Source organism: Felis catus, chromosome D1 (assembly GCF_018350175.1).
Source record: "Felis catus isolate Fca126 chromosome D1, F.catus_Fca126_mat1.0, whole genome shotgun sequence".
Classification (NCBI taxonomy): Eukaryota; Metazoa; Chordata; class Mammalia; order Carnivora; family Felidae; genus Felis; species Felis catus.
Window position 1 is genome coordinate 101403642 of NC_058377.1, and position 19368 is coordinate 101423009.

The 19368-nt window shown below is 36.4% G+C and overlaps 1 protein-coding gene and 1 pseudogene across 1 annotated transcript; one reads left to right on the plus strand and one right to left on the minus strand.

The window, feature by feature from the left end:
- Positions 1-16592, plus strand: part of LOC111556683 — a 51454-nt pseudogene extending 34862 nt beyond the window's left edge.
- Positions 8215-9200, minus strand: LOC101086382 (olfactory receptor 5M10-like). The gene has a single exon (XM_004001251.5). The coding sequence runs from the start codon at positions 9198-9200 to the stop codon at positions 8253-8255; it is 948 nt and encodes a 315-aa protein (XP_004001300.4). The 3' UTR covers positions 8215-8252.
- Positions 16593-19368: the final 2776 nt, after the last annotated feature.

The following is a 19368-nucleotide window of genomic DNA, read 5'->3' on the forward strand; positions in this document are numbered from 1 at the left end:
GGGCAGAGAGAGGAAGAGAGAGGGAATCCCAATCAGGGGCTGCACTGCCAGCACAAAGGCAAACCTGGCCCTCGAACTCAAAAAGCTGTGAAATCGTGACCTGAGCCGAAACCAAGAGTCAGATGCTTAGCAAACTGAGCCACCGAGGCACCCGGAGTGCTGCTTATTTTAAATATTTTATAGTCAAACAGATTAACTTTCTGTCGTGAACTTTTCCTACTACTATTAAGCTCAGAAACATTTTTCTGATTGTTGAAATTTTAAGGATTTATTATAATTCTAATCAACACAGAATTTGTTTCCCGTGATTGAATGATTCACAGCTGAGGGCTCGGTGTGGCCATGTCGGTTCTTTCGGGGGAATAATTGTTGGCAAGAGGGAAATTTAGCTAGGGATAAGGTTCTGTGTTTACATATCTGTGAAAAAATATGTGGCATTATGGACACTGGCAATGTTACAAAACTAAAATGTTTATATAAAAGTGTTAAGTAATGCACAATGGTTATAGATAAAACCACATTCTTGCTCGTCATTTATAGGCCACCAGCATCTCTCTGCCTTTCTGGAAAAAAAAATCTTAATTCACTCATCTCCTTTCATCCTAAGCAGAACTCTCTATGCCATAATTCCATATATCTCCCAGTCAGGCGTGAGGACTAAGCCATAACATTCCTATTCATACCAAGACATGTTTATTCATTATTCAAATAATTTACTGCAGGTATGTCTTGTATGCATAGCCATATTTGAATTTTATGTATATATTTTCCTGTATTTCATGAATGAAACCATCTTATGCATAAATGCCAGGTTAAAAATCTTGGATAACTAGAAGCATCTGATTTGCATTTCCTGCAAAAACTTTTATAAGGAAAAATAATGAAGATGGAATTTTTACTAGCAATTGGAGCATGTTTTACCTTTATATTAATTGTAAGAATTTATTGTTAGATGTATTTACATCTATATGTATTTTAAATGATGTGAACAAATAAGAAATAAACAGAAGTATTTCATCTAATTATACAATGAAGATAACATCATACATTTGTGAGATAATAAAGGATTGCTTAAAAATATTAAGATGAAATGGGTTAACGTCTATATGTGCCAAAAAGATACTTGTTTTAGACCTAAAGACATCTGCAGATTGAAAGTGATGGGATGGAGAAACATTTATCATGGAAATGGACATCAAATAAAGCCAAAGTAGCAACACTTGTATCAGACAAACTAGATTTTAAACCAAAACTGTAACAAGAGATGACGGGCTCTATATTATAAGATTATTATAATATTATTGTAATATTATTATAATATTATTGTAATATTATAATAAAGGGGACTGTCAAACAAGAAGTTCTAACATTTGTAGATACTTATGCCCCCAAATATATAAAACAATTAATAACAAACATAACGGAACTCATTAATAATAAAGCAATAACAGCAGGGGATTTTAACACCACACTTACATCAGTGGATAGATGAAGCAGAAAAATCAACAAGGGAGCCATGGATTTAAATGACACACTGGACCAGATGGACTTAACAGATACATTAAGAACATTTCATCCTAAAGCAGCTGAATAAACAATCTTTTCTTTCTTTTTTTAAATATTTTAAAAATATTTTTAATGTTTATTTAGAGAAAGAGATAGCAGGAGCAGGAGAGGGGCAGAGAGAGAGGAAGACACAGAATCCGAAGCAGGCTCCAGGCTCTGAGCTGTCAGCACAGAGCCCGACGCAGGGGTTGAGCTCACCAGTGGTGAGATAGTGACCTGAGCCAAAGCTGGATGCTCAAATGACTGAGCCACCCAGGCACCCCAGAATAAACATTCTTTTCAAGTACACATGAGATATTCTCCAATATAGATCACAGATTAGGTCACAAATAGGTCAGGCCTCAGCAAAGACAAAAAGATTGTGATCATACCATGTACATTTTCTGACCCCAACACCATGAACCTTGAAGTCAACCACAAGAAAAAATCTGGAAGGACCACGAATACATGGAGATTAGACAACATACTACTAATGAATCAATGGGTCAACCAGGAAATAAAAAAAATTTTTTTAAACATGCAAACTAATAAAACTAAAGACATGACAGTCCAAAATCAGGGGGTGCAGCAAAAGCTGTCATAAGAGGGAAGTATGTAGCATTACAGGCCTATCAAGGAAGCAAAAACATCTCAGATAAACAACCTAGCCTTACACCTAAAGGAGCTAGAAAAATAAAAGCAAATAAAGCCTACAGCCAGAAAAAGAAGCTCAATAAAGTTTAAAGCAGAAATAAATGACATATAGAAACTAACAAACAAACAGAAAACAATAGAACAGATCAATGAAGCCAGGGGCTTTCTTTGAAAAAATTAATAAAATTGATAAACCCCCTAGCCAGACCTATAAAAAAGAAAAGAGAAAGGACCCAAATAAATAAAATCACGAGTAAGAGAGGAGAAATAGCAACCAACAACCAACACCACAGAAATACAAGCAATTGTAAGAGTATATTATGAAAAATTATATGCCAACGAATTGGGCAATCTGGAAGAAATGGATAAATTCCTAGAAAACTACAAACAACTAAAACTGAAACAGGGAGAAATACAAACTGGAACAGACAAATCACAAGCAAAGAAATTGAATCAGTAATCAAAAATCTCCCAACAAACAAAAGTCCAGTGCCAGATGGCCTCTGAGGGGAATTCTACCAAACATTTAAAGCAGTGTTAAATATTATTCTTCTCAAATGATTCCAAAAATAAAAATGGAAGGAAAACTTCCAAACTCATTCCACAAGGCCAGCATTATCCCAATTCCAAAACCAGACAAAAACTCCCGGAAAAGGAGAACTACAGGCCAGTATCCCTGATGAACTTGGATGCATATCGTAAATATATATATATATATATATATATATATATATATATATATATATATACATACATATATATATATACACACACACACATATATATATGTATATATATATATATGTATATATATATATATATATGCAAGATACAAGCAAATCAAATCCAACAGTACATTAAAAGAATCATTCACCACAGTCAAGTGGGATTTATGCCTGAGCTGCAGGGTGGTTCAACATTCACAAATCAATCAGTGTGATAAACCACATTAATAAATAAAAAGGATAAGAACCATATAATCCTATAAATAGATGCAGAAAAAGCATTTGACAAAATACACCATCCATTCATGATAAAATCCCTCAACAAAGTAGGGATGGAGAGAGCATACATCAACATCATCAAGGCCATATTTGAAAAACTCACAGCTGATATCATCCTCAATAGGAAAAAAATAAGAGCTTTTTCACTAAGGTCAGGAACAAGACAGGGATGTCCCCCCTCACCACTGTTATTTAGCATATTACTGGTAGTTCTAGTCTACCAGCCAGACCACAAAAAGAAATAAAAGCATACAAATCAGCAAGGAAGAAGTCAAACTTTCACTCTTTGAAGATTGGCATGATACTCTATATAGAAATCTAAAAAGATTCCAGCAAAAATTTGCTAAAACTGATACATGAATTCAGTAAAGTTGCAAGACATAAAATCAATGTACAGAAATCTGTTGCATTTCTGTATACCAATAATGAAGCGGCAGAGAGAGAATCAATCCGTCCCATTTACAATTGCTCCCAAAACAATAAGATACCTAGGAATAAACCTAACCAAAGAGGTAAAATGTCTGTACTCTGGAAAACTATAAAACAGTGATGAAAGAAACTAGGTGATACAAAAATGGGAAAAAAATATTCCAGGCTCATAGATTGAAATAACCAGTATTGTTCAAATGTCTATTCTACGAAAGGTAATCTACACATTGAATGCAATGTCGGTGAAAACATAACCAGCATTATGCACAAAGCTAGAACAAATGATCCTAAAGTTTGTGTGAAACCCCAAAAGATACGCAATAGCCAAAACAATCTTGAAAAAGAAAAGCAAACCTGCACAAACCATCACAATCCTAGACTTCAAGTTATATTACAAAACTGTAGTGATGAAAAATAGACACGTGGATCAATGGAATAGAACAGAAAAACCGGAAATGAACCCACAACTACATTGGCCAACAATCTTCAATAAAGCAGGAAGGAGTATCCAATGGAAAAAAGACAGTCTTTTCAACAAATGATGTTGGGAAAATTGGACAGCAACATAAAGAATGAACCTGGACCACTTTCTTACACCATACACAAAAATAAATTCAAAATGGATGAAAGACCTAAGTGTGAGACAAGAAACCATCAAAATCCTAGAGAGAACACAGGCAGCAACTTCTTTAACCTTGGCCACCACAACTTGTTACTAGGTATGTCTCCTGAGGCAAAGGAAACGGAAGGAAAAATGAACTATTGGGACTTCATCAAATTAAAAAGCTTCTGCACAGCAAAGGAAACAATCAATGAAACTAAAAGGCAACCTACAGAATGTGAGAAGATATTTGCAAAGGACATATTTGATAAAGGGCTAGTATCCAAAATATATAAAAACTTATAAAGCCCAATACCCAAAAACAAATAATCCAGTTAAGAACTAGGCAGAAGACATGAATAGATACTTGTCCAAAGAAGACATCCAGATGGCTAACAGACACATAAGATGCTCCACATCACTCATCATCAGAGAAATACAAGTCCGAAACCACAACGAGATACCACCTCACACTTGTCAGAATGGCTAAAATTAACACCACAAGAAACAACAGATGTTGGAGAGGATGCAGAGAAAGAGAAACCCTCTTGTACTGTTGGTGGGAATGCAAAGTGGTGCAGGGACTCTGGAAACCAGTATGAAGTAGCCTCAAAAAGTTAAAAATAGAACTACCCTATGATCCAGAAATTGTGCTACCAGGTATTCATTCAAAGAATACAAATACTGATCTGGAAAGATATATGCACCTCAATGTTTGTGGCAGCCTTACCAACATAGCCAAACTATGGAAAGAACCCAAATGCCCATCAACTGATAAATAGATAAAGAAGTTAGTGTGTGTGTGTGTGCGTGTGTGTGTGTGTATAATGGCATATTCCTCAGCCATAAAAAGGAATGAAATCTTGCCATTTGCACTGACATGGATGGGATTAGAAAGTATTATGCAAAATGAGATAAGTCAGTTAAAGACAAATACCATATGATTTCACTCATATGTGGAACTTAAGAAATAAACAGATAAACATAGGGGAAAAGAAGAAACAGAAGCAAACCAGAAAACAGGCTATTAATTATGCACAACAAACTGAGGGTTACGGGAGGGGAGGTGTGTGGGGAATGGTTTCAATGAAGCATGGGTATTAAGGAAAGTACTTGTGATGAGCACTAGGAGTTGTATGTAAGGGAAGGATCACTAGATTCAACACCTGAAACAAATATTACATGGTATCTTAACTCAAAGGAATTTTTTAATTAAAAAAAAAAGAGGAAACAGGTTAAAATATGAAGGGAAAGGTTATATAATATCACAGTGTGCAATAAAATTTTATTTAGAAAAATTCAACATATTCCTACAAAATATGGCCAGGAAAAATTAATAACATACAGAGATGCTTGCTTATTTAATTTTAGGTGGCAGAGAGGCCACAAAACAAAATTTAAAAAAAATTTCCCATAAAAATGTATATATTCTTCGTATGAGGAATCATCAGAAATAACATGAACAGCAATCATCAAACTGATGTATGTCTTTTATTACTTAAAAGTCTGTTTCAATTATTCTTCTGTTCCAATTAAAACATATTCCTTTCGTAAGAGTGCAGTTGAGACAACAAAGAAGACAAACAATCTTAAATGATATGCCCTAATATTAATAAAGGCACAGTCAACTGGTTATGCTCAAGCATAACTAGTCATAAGTGCTTATGACTAAGTTGATGACTCCCAGAGAAAACTTTACCCACAGAAAAAAATTAACAAAAAGTTTAAAAAATAGCAAAAGCCATATTCAGAGCATTAAATGCAGCAATTCCCCATCCTAAAAAAACAATCAAGCATGTTCATGGAGATATGAGTTAATCCTTGCAATAATAGGATACAATATGACAGAAGCTTGCAAGACAAACTGTATGCAAAGAAGGTGCACCAAATTCATTGTAATAAGAGATTACAAGTACGTTTTGCTTTTTTTTTCAAAATTTAATTTTAACTTTGTTCCAAAATTGAAAAACCCTTTAGTATTTTCCAATTTACTTTTCTACAGTTCATATGCAATATTCTTGTAACTAATTTCAAGTATGGTCGAATTTTCTGTATAATACTTTAAAAGTGATGTTCACTAAAAATATTTAGTCTGTATGAAAATACGAACATTATACTATCAAGTGAAAACTTAGTATTCAAACTTGTATAGGGCAAATGATTCCAATTGTGTCTCAGGAATTATAAGAATATGTATGCATATCAAATTACTGAGAAAAATATAATAAAATACAAACAGAAGGGGCGCCTGGGTGGCTCAGTCGGTTAAGCAGCCGACTTCGGCTCAGGTCACGATCTCACGGTTGGTGGGTTCGAGCCCCACATCAGGCTCTGTGTTGACAGCTCAGAGCCTGGAGCCTGTTTCAGATTCTGCCCCTCCCCCACTCGTGCTCTGTCTCCCTCTGTCTCGAAAATGAATAAACATTAAAGAAAAATTTAACAATAAATAAATAAATAAAAATAAAATGCAAACAGAAGTTGCCCACTGGAGTAGGAAATGTCACCAATAAATGTCATTGCCTCACATCAGTTTATTTTTTTAATTTGTATATGGCAAACATTGTTGAAAGAATCAGCCTTATTCAATCAACTGAGACCTAAGAATGGAGCCTAACTTACTAAAACTGCAGGTCATTTAAGTATTGTTCTGGAAAAGCATTTGAATACATTACTGTAAATACAGGAATTGATTTCACATAAGCATTTACTACTGCCATCTTAGTTAATATCTGAGCACGCAACATTAGAACATCGACATTTAAGATAATTTTTAGAAAATTTAACTTACATTTCAATACGCAGCCATCAGCTTGACTAATAACACGTAGGTTCACGTGCTAACGTGTTGAATTATGCACCTCTTCATATAACTTCTTTACTATTACTTTTCACGATAGAAATTTTGGAAAATACTGCAACAGCCTTATTCACCAAATAATGAGTCACAGACACTTTTATGAACCAAAGTAAACATCAGGTATTCTCCTCAGAAAGATAAAGACACACCGCTCATTTGTAGAATGTTTCAGGGCATTCTCAGGTCTACAGAGCCAATTGATAGACTCTATTTATTAAGTCTGAATAAATTGGATCTAAGTCAGAAGTACTAAATGAAATATATATCTAGATTTCTATTATACTATGATTGAACTGGATCCATGATTCTGAAAACTTATAAGCAGATGTTGAGAGCATTTTTTTCAAAATTGAGGAGCATAAACAATATTTATAATAAGACAAAACTTTTTCAGCATATCTATAATATTGGTTGGGAAAAAATATGGAAAGCTTAAACTTATAGGGGATCTGTATATTTAAAATTCCCCCGGGGCGCCTGGGTGGCTCCGTCGGTTGGGCGGCTGACTTCGGCTCAGGTCATGATCTCATGGTCCATGAGTTCAAGCCCCGCGTCAGGCTCTGTGCTGACAGCTCAGAGCCTGGAGCCTGTTTCGGATTCTGTGTCTCCCTCTCTCTGACCCTTCCCCGTACATGCTCTGTCTCTCTCTGTCTCAGAAATAAATAAACGTTTAAAAAAAATAATAAAAATAAAATAAAATTCCCCCAATGTAATATAGTGATTACTCAGGCACAAGACCATTGATCTATATCACTCATTGAAGAATAAATTATTTCATAATTCTCTTTTAAAATGTTTAAAACTAATCACTCTATTTTGAACCTCATTATGGCTCTGTAGACCATATAATTCAGAGGAGATGAATCTCCCATGTTCCAATCAAACTGAATTAATTCTAATATTTATCCCCAGGAAAATAAAGACATTAAAGTGTTTTCGGGAATTATTGGATACTACACAATTTACATTCTGAGATTTTTTTGCTAAGGAAAATACTGTTTCAACATTACAATTTTTATTAAAGCTATTACTTTGTGGAGAAATTTGCTAATGTCATTGAGAATTTATGTGATATTCCATCATGACTATAGAGTAGTAGGTTTGCCCTGTGAAGGGACCCACTATGTTATTACAGACACTCAGTAATTACAATGAACAGATGCTACACTGCAGTTTTATGAAAGAGATTTCCCTGAATGATTTGCTGCATAGCATGGATCACATGCTTGTTTCTTAAACTGTAGATCAGTGGGTTCAACATTGGGCTCAAGAAAGTATAAAAGACTGCAATTATTTTCGACTCCTCCACAGACTTCTCAGATGGGGTCCTTAAGTACATGCAGAAGAGGGTTCCATAAAATAGGGTGACTGTTGTCAAGTGGGAACCACAAGTAGAAAAGGCCTTGTGCCTGCCTTCAGCAGAACGGATCCTCAAGATGGCTGCAATAATGAGAAGGTAGGAAAGGACAATGATGAAGAGAGAGCTTGACAGAGTCAAGCCAGCGACTACCAACATCGCCATCTTTTTGACATAAGTGTCAGAGCAGGCCAACATTAACAGAGGAGGATCTGCACAGTAGAAATGATTGATTTCAAGGGAGCCACAGAAGGACAAGTGAAAAGTCAGCAGTGTCTGGGAGAGTCCATTAAGGAAGCCATAAATATAGGGGACCATGACTAGAGAGATACAAACATTCTTAGACATTCTGGTATTGTAACGTAAAGGGCTACAAATGGCTACATAGCGATCCAATGCCATTGAAGCCAACATGTAAAGCTCAGTGATCACCAGGGCAATGAAGAGAAGACACTGTGTGAAGCATCCAGCATAGGAGATGGTCTTCTGGTCAGAGAGGAAGTTGTGCAGCATGTTTGGAGTGATATTGGAGGAATAGCAAATGTCCACGAAAGAGAGGTGGCTAAGGAAGAAGTACATGGGTGTTTGGAGGTGAGAATTGGTCCTGATCAGCATAATCATGCAGAGATTGCCTGCCAGCGTGATCAGGTAGATCACCAGAAACACCCCAAACAGGATCTTCTCCAGGACAGGGTCGTCTGTGAGTCCCAAGAGAATGAATTCTGTCACTGTAGTGTGGTTTAGGGAAGACATTCTCTTATACCTTTTAAACTGAGAGTGACAGAGAAAGTGAGAAATTCCATCTGATCCAGAGTCTCCATTTATTCCATCCATTTCATCATTTATTCATTGATATATTCATCTACCGGAAAATTTCTCTTCTAACAATACATCAGAACATCTACATAAATATTTAGTACATGTCACTGTACTGTCTTTTTCTCCTATATCTCAAATGCCAAACATACACACACTTTCTCTGTCTCCTGTGTATATATATTCATATATGCACATTTCATATTAATTATTATCTACTAATGTATAATATTACATATTTTATGTATACACATGTTCATACATTTATGCCTTTCTTCCCAGGGAACTCCATATTTGAATTTGGTCACACTTTGAGAAAAAGAAAACCCGTGGGATGAAATTCAGCAATGAAAACGTGCAAGAAAGGTTGCCTGGGTGGCTCAATCAGTTAAGCTTCCAACTTCGGCTCAGGTCATGATCTCACAGTTCACAGGTTCAAGCCCACATCGGGCTCTGTGCTGACAGTTTGGAGCCTGGAGCCTGCTTTGAATTCTGTGTCTCCCTCTCTGTCTGCCCTTCCCCCACTTGTGCTCTGTCTCTCTCTCTCAAAAAATAAATAAATAAACTTTAAAAAAATTAAAAAGAAAAAAAAGAGATTAACTCAATTTGGGGGACTTAGCTGGCTCTGTCGGTTAAGCGTCTGACTTCGTTTCAGGTCATGATCTCACAGTTCGTGGGTTCAAACCCTGTGTCAGGCTCTGTGCTTACAGCCCAGAGCCTGGAGCCTGCTTTGGATTCTATTTCCCCGCCTGTCTCTGCCCCTCCTGTGCTTGTGCTCTGTCTCTCATCTCTAAAATAAATAAGTAGATAGATAGATAGATAGATAGATAGATAAAATAGATCTTTTTTTTAAAATAAGAAAAGATGCAGGTAATTAGCATCATTCAAATGGACAAAAATGAGCTTGCATTTCTAATGTCCCACGAACAATGATACGTTATTGTTTCAGATATAACATGGGAGATAAATCTTTAGTACCATATTTCCTCCTTAAATCTACAGCCGTCTGGCTTGATTTCATTCAGAAACATTTATTTATGAGATTCATCTCTTGATACTTGGCTAACAGTTTATAGAATAAAGAATTATTTCTGCTCTGTAAATTGACACATTCATTTATTCATTTACACTGTAAAGGCTGATTTGTTTTTTCCGTCCTAGGTTCTGTGGTTACCACAGTGAACAACACCCCAACCTCATGTTGCATATATTGTAGGAAAATGAACAGATATCAGACACATAGACAAAGAGATATATCATTATGTTAGTTAAAAGCAAGGGTTATGAAGAAAAATAAAGACGGAATGCATTTAGGTGCATTTTTTCCTCTTTATTGGGATACAAATCTCCACACAAAGAACATAACCTATTTTTAGTAAACAATGTAGAACGTGACCTACCTGGAAAAAGCTGATTTACCATGTTTTGTAAAATCAAGGTGGGAAGATTTATAATGTACTTCTTAAGTATATTCCTTAGAGTATTAAAAAATAATTCTAAAAAAGTAATTAAAAGAGTCTTTGTTCCTCACAGGTATAACCTTAAATTGATGCTCTGAGAACTGAATTCTCCTTTGAGGCCAATATCCCTATCTAACATATATATACACTGCTTAGTTCTGTGCATGAGATCTTTAGCACAATTAGCAAAATTAGCCCTCCGTTTTAATACTATTGGAAGAAGGAAGACAAGGATAGATAGGTTTTGCTGTTTTTAATATGGTAGAGTGGGAATTCCAATTAGAAAGTCTGTTTTTCCCTGTGAACACTAAGGTGACTTCAGCTAGTGAGACTGCAGACTAAGAAGGTACTATAGGTGAGGGATTTGAGGAGCACAAAGACCAGGAAAACTGCAGACTAGAAAAAATACTCACCTCAAGTAATTCTGACAAAGGATCTATGTCCAGAATAAGTGCATATCCTCCATAACTAAGGGATGAAAATATAACCAGCCCAGTAAAAAAGAATCTGAAGTGAACAGGCTCTTCATAAAAGATATCTGAACAGCCAATACCTGCAGGGAAAAAAAATGTCGACCACTAGAATTGTCAAGAAAAGCAAATTATAACTACATCTGGATGCTTCTTCACACCCATCTCAAGAGCAAGAATTAATACAGATTGAGAATAAACAGACAAAAATGACAATGCGAAATAACGTAACTCTCCTAATACATCACTTGAGGGAATATAAAGTCATTCAGTGACTTTGGAAAATGGGTCTACCTCCTAAAATTTCTCATAGACTTACAGTTTCTTACTAACCTGTGACGAAACAAGTATTAAGTATTTATTCAAGAAAATAGATGACACTTATCCACAAAGAAACTCAAACATATATTAGCAGACGCATAGACGAACAATTTGTGGTATGTCCAGATGTGGACACAAAATGAACAAAACTTTTTAAAAATTTGGAAGAGAAAGGAGACAAGTTTTATTTGAGCCCAAGGTGGGACAGATGCCCAAGATACACAGTCTTCAGAAAGAAGAGAGTGCTCGGGGGGGAACCCCATATATATATATATATATATATATATATATATATATATATAAAACGTAAGGAGTTACAAATTACCATGATGAAGGGCATTCCAGAAAGTTACAAACCTAATCTTATGTTTTTAGTATGTGCATGGCTGCATGACTTTAATCTTAGGGGAATCAGGAAGGTTTTGCTTTTTGTTTTGTTTTGTTTTGTTTCTTTATGTTTGGGATGCATCTTCTTCGTGATTTCTTTATTTTTATTTTTTTAATGAAGCAGATAGATGTGTGCTCGGGGGAGAAACAACCCATGCTTTGAGCCTTTGCGGACTCACTTGGACCTTGGTAAATTTTAATTTTTTTTGGTGTTTATTTATTTTTGAGACAGAGAGAGACAGAGTGTGAGTGGGGGAGGAGCAGAGAGAGAGGGAGCCACAAAATCTGAAAAAGGCTCCAGGCTCTGAGCTGTCAGCACAGAGCCCAATGCGGGGCTCGATCTCACTAACCATGAGATCATGACCTGAGCTGAAGTAGGATGCTTACCAACTGAGCCACCCAGGCACCACAGGACCTTGGTAAATTTTAAATAATAAGTTTCCTGGTAGCCCAGGAGCAGGGCCCCCAATGTTATTGAAAATCTCCTTTGTTACATATAATGAAAATAAAAAAAAACCTGAGTAATGCAACTTAAATAAATCCCGAAAACATACTACAGAAAACGACCAACTTCCTAAAAGCAGGGGAATGGCCTCTCCCAAACCTGTTTCTCCATAAAATCAATGAGAACACTGGCAGAGTGGTCAAATCAACTTCTTCGGACTTTTGGAAAGTAACCAAAGCCTTGCAATAAACCTAGGATTGCTTATTCAAATAAAAATGGCAGAATCTGGTAAGAAGGTTGACCTCTGTGGTGTTTTTATGTGCCCCGTTCCCATTCCCCATCCTCAGCAGCTTTGAAAACATGCAATCGTGATTGCATGGCTGCATGCACTGCCAAAATACAATCAAAATTTCTATCTTTCATTGTGAGTATATGTACCTCCATAAATTTGATTTAAAGGTCACTTTTATTTCCACAGGGTCAAGCAGATGAAGTTATTCACTAGATGCTTAATACTGACAAAATATTTATTACTAATAAAGTGTAACAGCAAAGGTATGATGTGATCGGGCCTCTTTCCAGCCTTAAACTAATGCAGTTCAAGAGCAACCGTTTCCTTCCCCTCAAAAAATTTTTAAGAAACACTTCAAGGATGGAATCCAGAAAGCTATGTGGATAATCTTTTTTCCCTTCTCTTTTCTTGGTTCCCAGTTTCAGAGACCTTGGTTTTAAAAACATGAGAAGATGAAAGACAAGCAGCTAAGGAGAAGTGGTTAGATGAAGAATTTTAAGTAGTAAATGGGAGTGGTCAAAGGAAATATACGAGAGTTCTCTCCACGAATCTTCATCAGCCTTATGCAGTATTATGTGCTGGGCACCATGGCCTCTGACAGGTACATGGCCATCTGCCATCCCCTACACTACAACAGCAGAATGTCCAGGCCCCTTTGCATCTGCCTTGTCACTGCCCCCTACCTCTGGGTACTATGGTGGGCACAATGCAGATACTATTGACCTCCTGCTTATACTTTTATGGACACAACTTCATCAACCCTTTCTATGTGCTGACCCACCCCTCCTGATGCTGACAGGATCATACACTTACAGAAAGCAGACTGCTCTGTTTGAGTGTGGGGATTAACCTCACCTTTCCATCCTTATATCCTACTTATCATCCTTATCTCCTAAATTTTCGTTTTCACCACCATCATGAGGATACCTTCCAGCAAAGGCCAGTGCAAAGCCTTCTCCACCCATGGCTCCCACCTGATCGCTGTCGCCATGTTTTTGGGGTCCCTATTCTGTATGTATCTGAGAACAGCCCCTGAGCAGTCTGTTGAACAGGGAAAATTGTGGCAGTGGTTTGTATCTTTGTGAGTCTCATGCTGAATCTATTTATCTACAGCCTGAGGAACAAAGATGTGAAGCAGGCTTTGAGAACAGGGTTTTGGAGGAGCTTTGGCCCAATGGAGAAAAGGTGTATTTTGACAGTCTCCCAATGAAAAAAACAAAAACGTGTCAAAACAATGAAAAAGCAACCCCGGTTGGTTGTACCTGAGTGCAATTCTCTGGAGTAACACTAACAGGGATTATATATGCACAGCTTCTGGCCAGGTGAGAATCCTAATGGCAGCCATGAGAAGGACAGTTGTTTGGAGATGATGACAGGTGGGAAACACAGCAGCGGAAGTCAGCTGCTTATAATTAAGCAGGGTCCCCTGTTTAGTCTCACTCAAGAACTCCCTTCGCCTTGATCAGTCTGCAGACAAGTCCTTCCTTTCAGCTCATAGGTCCACAATATTGACCATCACTGAGCTATTCTTAGTAGCAAAGTGCAGGGCTTTGCAGTATGTTTCCTGAATATGCAAATAATTTACATTCACTTGATATACTACATAGTTTCCTTTAATGAAAGCTGATTATCTTCTCAAAAAAGGCTGAAAACTCTAATTCTGCATATTTGTTTCAATACGTTCGTTTTTGGTACATTCTTATGTCTACTTATCCAGAGTAGAAAACCATCTGTGCTTTATTATTTTCACAAAGAATCTGATAGTTGACACATTTGTTTCAATAGTTTTCCTTAATCAAAGCAGATACCTATAGGAATAGGAGAAACCCATTCTGGATATAGAAATGTCATGGCTTCCATTAGAGGCTTTTATGATTCTGTTCCTACCTTATTGACAATTACTTGCTCTGTGATTCTGCATATTACCTTGCTGTTCCGTTCATGTCTACCCATAAACTATTTTTAAAATAGCAGCTATTCTAAGAGTGGAAATTTGGGCTTAGTATTTTGCAACTAACTCGTAGCACAGCCATATTCCTGATTGCTTGATACTTTTTGAACTTGGGCTTTACTTAAGTGAATTAATATAGCGTACCATTGATATGACACATTTAGTACATCTTTTCCTTTTCATATTTCAGCAGTTTTTATTTTTCTCTCTTTAGGAAAATCTTTCTCCACGTAAGCTTCAGCTTCTGATCGGTTATTACATGAAGATAAGTTTCTACAGTTTTAATCTTCTTTCTTTCTTTCCTTTTGGACGTAGCGACGTGTACCGTCGCCACCACCAAATGGGTGCTCAAGTTTTCCTTTCTCCTCAAAAGCGTTGTGAGTGCTATTTCATTGTGTGTATGTGTGAATACAATAGATATAAAACCATCACAGAGAACATTGGTGCATCAGATACAATTTCTTGGAACCGAAATTTGTTTTACTTCATCTCCATGAGACGGTACTTCTAGCTATTGTGATGATGATGTTACAGCACAAGAAGAATTCTTCATTTGGTGGAACTTTCTTTGGGTTGATAGACTTTTGAGCGTCAAAGAAAAAATTGTTTTCCTGATTAAAACTATGCAGATAAAGATACTGATATTTACTTTCCCCAAACCTCACCCCTACAATATACATAAGCATAGTCTGTTTCTCAAATTAATTGGAAGCACAGTGTATTTTTTTATTTAGGTACAGTGGGCATTCAATGTTACATTCGTGTCAGGTGTACAACATAGTGATTCGCCATCTGTATATGTCATGTTGTGCTGACCATCGAGGTAGCTACCATCTGTCACCATGCTATGCTAGTACAATATCACTGACGATACTCCCTGTGTTGTGCCTTTTATTCCAAAGACTTATTCATTCCATAACTAAAAGCCTCTATATCCCAGTCCCCTTCATCCATTTTTCCATCTCCCCACCAACATCTCCTCAGACAACCATGACTGTGTTCTTTCTGTCTACAGGTCTTTTGTTCGTTTGTTTATTCATTTGTTTTATTTTTGAGATGCCACATAAATCTTTCTCAGTCTAAATGACTTCACTTAGCATAATGCCTTCTACCTCATCGATGTTGTCACTAACAACATGAGCTTTTCCCACTTTATGGCTGCATAGCATTCCATTATGTGTGTGTGTGTGTGTGTGTGTGTACACCATATCTTCCTTATCTGTTTGTCTATTGATGGACACTTAGATTTCTGAAACACGGTATTTTTAAGGGGAAAAATAAGAGGAACTTGGATTGAAAGGAATCTGCATTACCATCAACTTCCATTACTATTAGGGAACTGTTTGGAGCCCTTGTTTTTCCCACTTTCCTATTTGAAATCTAACAGTAATAAAGATCTTTCAGTTTATATCTTAAGATCAGGACTGTACTGGTAACATACTTTTTTTGCCTTTTTTTGTACATATACAAGAAATTGTTGTTTCTTTTCGAAAATTAGTATATGCATATAAACAACAAATTTTACTTTTCCTTAATCTTAGCATTTAACAAAGTTATATTGTAAACATCATTGTACCCTATTTCCTTCTAAAATTCTCTGTAAAATCTTTTGGCCTTTCTTTAATTGGGTCCTTCTGTCATTTTAACATCTAGAATCTGCCCATGCCTAAGGGTTACAAAAGGCAGGCAATCCTCACCTGGCACAGTGCTGAGGTGACTGTGACTGTTAGGAAGCAGGGCATATTTGCATTCTGCATAAGTTTCAGTGAACAGGGTAACCTGCAATGTGAGGGTGACCTGTATTTCATAAGACTTTTTTGCCTTTTTCTCAATTTCAAAGCAAACATTCTTATGAAAACACTCCCCTATGTCTTATTATGCCTTCAGCGTATCCTTAAATTGGAAGAGTTGAATAACAGTGGACATTTTTCTAAGTTTATTTATTTATTTTGAAAGAGAGAGAGAAAGACGGAGACAGAGAGCATCAGTGGGGGAGGGCTAGCCAGAGGGGGAGAAAGAGAATCCCAAGCATTCTCTGCACCTTCAGAGCAGAGCCCAACGTAGAGCTGGATCTCATGAAGCATGAGATCATGACCGGAGCCAAAATTAAATGTCGGATGTTTAACCAACAGGGGCACCCGGGTGCCCCAAAGTGGACCAACATTTTTTAAGACTCTTAAAAACTTAATGGTAAATTGATTTACAGAAAAAGTGTATATTATTATTTTCCTTGACTCAACAATATGTGAACGTACCAGTCCTTTCGAACTCTTTTCAATATACGTACAAAAAAGGGTGTCTTATTTCAAGGTTTTATTACCAACTTGTCACTCATCCATTTTTAGCATTTTAAATTTTTAGCAAATTTATATTCACAACTTGCAACATTTCTTTACATGTTGGGGATCAGTGCTCCAACTGATTTCTAGGAACTTATCAGACCTTAATGCTTTTGCCACTTTATTGTGTTTGTGGCAAAATCGTTGCTCAATTGTTGAGTGCTGCTTATTTTAAATATTTTATCATCAAAATAGAGTAACTTTTTATCTTGAATTTCTTACACTGCTACTAATCTCAGAGATATTGTCTTCTGCTTGTTGAATTGTCAATATTTATTATAATTGTAATCAACAAGAATTTTTTTCAGTGATTGAATGGCTCACCATTGAGGAGTAGGTGTGGGCATGTCAGTCGTTGGGGGAACAGTTGTTGGCAAAAGGAAAATTCATCTAAGGATAAGGTTCTGTGTTTATGGATCTGTTGAAAAATATGCAGCATTTTGGACACTGGTACAGTACAAAAATTAAGGTTCATGTAAAAGTGTTAGTTAATGGGGATACCTGGGTAGCTCAGTTGGTTAAATATCTGACTTCAGCTCAGGTCACGATTTCGTGGTTGTGGATTCTCGTGCCTCATGGGGCTCTGTGCTGACAGCTGGGAGCCCAGAGCCTGCTTCAGATTCTGGGTCGTTCTCTCTCTCTCTGCCCCCCATCCCTCATGCTCTCTCTTTCTCTCTGTCTCTCTCTCTCTCTGTCTTTCAAAAATAAACATTTAAAAGTCATATTAATTAACGCACAGTGTTTATATATAAAACCACATTCTCGCTCCTCATTTATAGGCCACCAGCACCTCTCTGCCTTTCTGGCAAAAAAAACTTAACTCACCTTTTTACACCTCAGCAGACCTCTCTATGCTATAATTCCCTACATCTTCCGATCAGACACGGGGATCAGACTTTAACAAGGCTACTCACACCAACGTGTTTCCACATTATTCAAACAATTTAAAAGGGATATGTATTATATGTATAGCCACATTTGATTTTTATTTATATGTTCTCATATATTTCATAAATTAATTCAGCATATGCATAAATGCTAGGTTAAAAATATTGGCTATCTATGGGGACCTGGGTGGCTTAGTCGGTTAAGCGCCCAGCTCTTGATTTTGGCTCATGTCATGGTCTCAGAGTTCATGGGATCCAGCACCACATCGGCTCTGCACTGACAACACTGAGCCTGCTTAGGATGCTCTCTCTCTCTCTCTCTTTGCCCTTCCCTTGCTCGCAGACATGCTCGCACTCTATATCTCAAATAAATAAATTATCTTTTAAAATATATATATTGGATAACTAGAAGCATCTGATTTTCATTTCCTGTAATAATTTTTGAAGGGAAAAATAATGAAGATGGAATTTTATTTTATCAGGAATTAAAACATTTAAACCTACATTAATTGTAAGAAGTTAAAATACATATACAGGTATGTCAAAGAAGAAATAGAAACAGATGCATCTAATTATATAAGGAAGATAAAATCACAAATTTCCTGGAAAATGAAGGGTTTCTTGGGGCGCCTGGGTGGCTCAGTCGGTTAAGCAACCGACTTCAGCTCAGGTCGTGATCTCACGGTCCATGAGTTCGAGCCCCGCGTCAGGCTCTGTGCTGACAGCCCAGAGCCTGGAGCCTGTTTCAGATTCTGTGTCTCCTTCTCTCTCTGACCCTCCCCCGTTCATGCTCTGTCTCTCTCTGTCTCAAAAAAATAAATAAATGTTAAAAAATAAAAATAAATAAATAAATAAATGAAGGGTTTCTTAAAAGTATTAAGAGGAAATGGGTTAAAATATAAAGGAAAAGGTTATACAATAGTACAGTATGCAACAAAATTGTATTTAGAATAATTTAAGATATTCCTAGAATATATGGCCATGAAATACTATTAATAACACACAAGAGATGCTAACATTTAATATTAGGATGCAAAAAGCCACAAAGCAAAATAAAATTCAAAACTTTTTCTAAATAAAAAGGTAAATAATCTTCATTTAAGGAATCATCAGAAATAACACCAACAGCAATCATTTCCTTTATTATTAGTTAAATGTGTATTTCAATTCTTCTTCTGTTCCAATTAAAACAGATCCTTTCCTAAGAGTTTCAGTTGCAACAATGAAGGAGCAAGGAATTTTAAATGATATACTCTAAGATTGTTTGGTGCATTTCATGCAGCAATTCTCCATTCTAAGAAAAAATCAGGTATGTTCGTAGAGATATGAGTCAGTCTTAACAATAATAGGATACAACAATATGATGGAATAATGGCTTGCAAAGCAAACTATATACAGATAAAGTGCACCAAATACATTTTTAGTAAGAGTTTATAAGTAAATTTTGCTTTTATTTCAAAATTGAAATTGAATTTTATTCCAAAATGGAAAAATCCTTTCGTGTTTTTTAACTTTCTTTTCTACAATTGGTATGTAATATTTTTGTAACGAAG

Coding starts and splice junctions, on each gene's coding strand:
- LOC101086382 (XM_004001251.5), bottom strand. CDS start 9,200: ATGTCTTCCCTAAACCACACTACAGTGACAGAATTCATTCTCTTGGGA.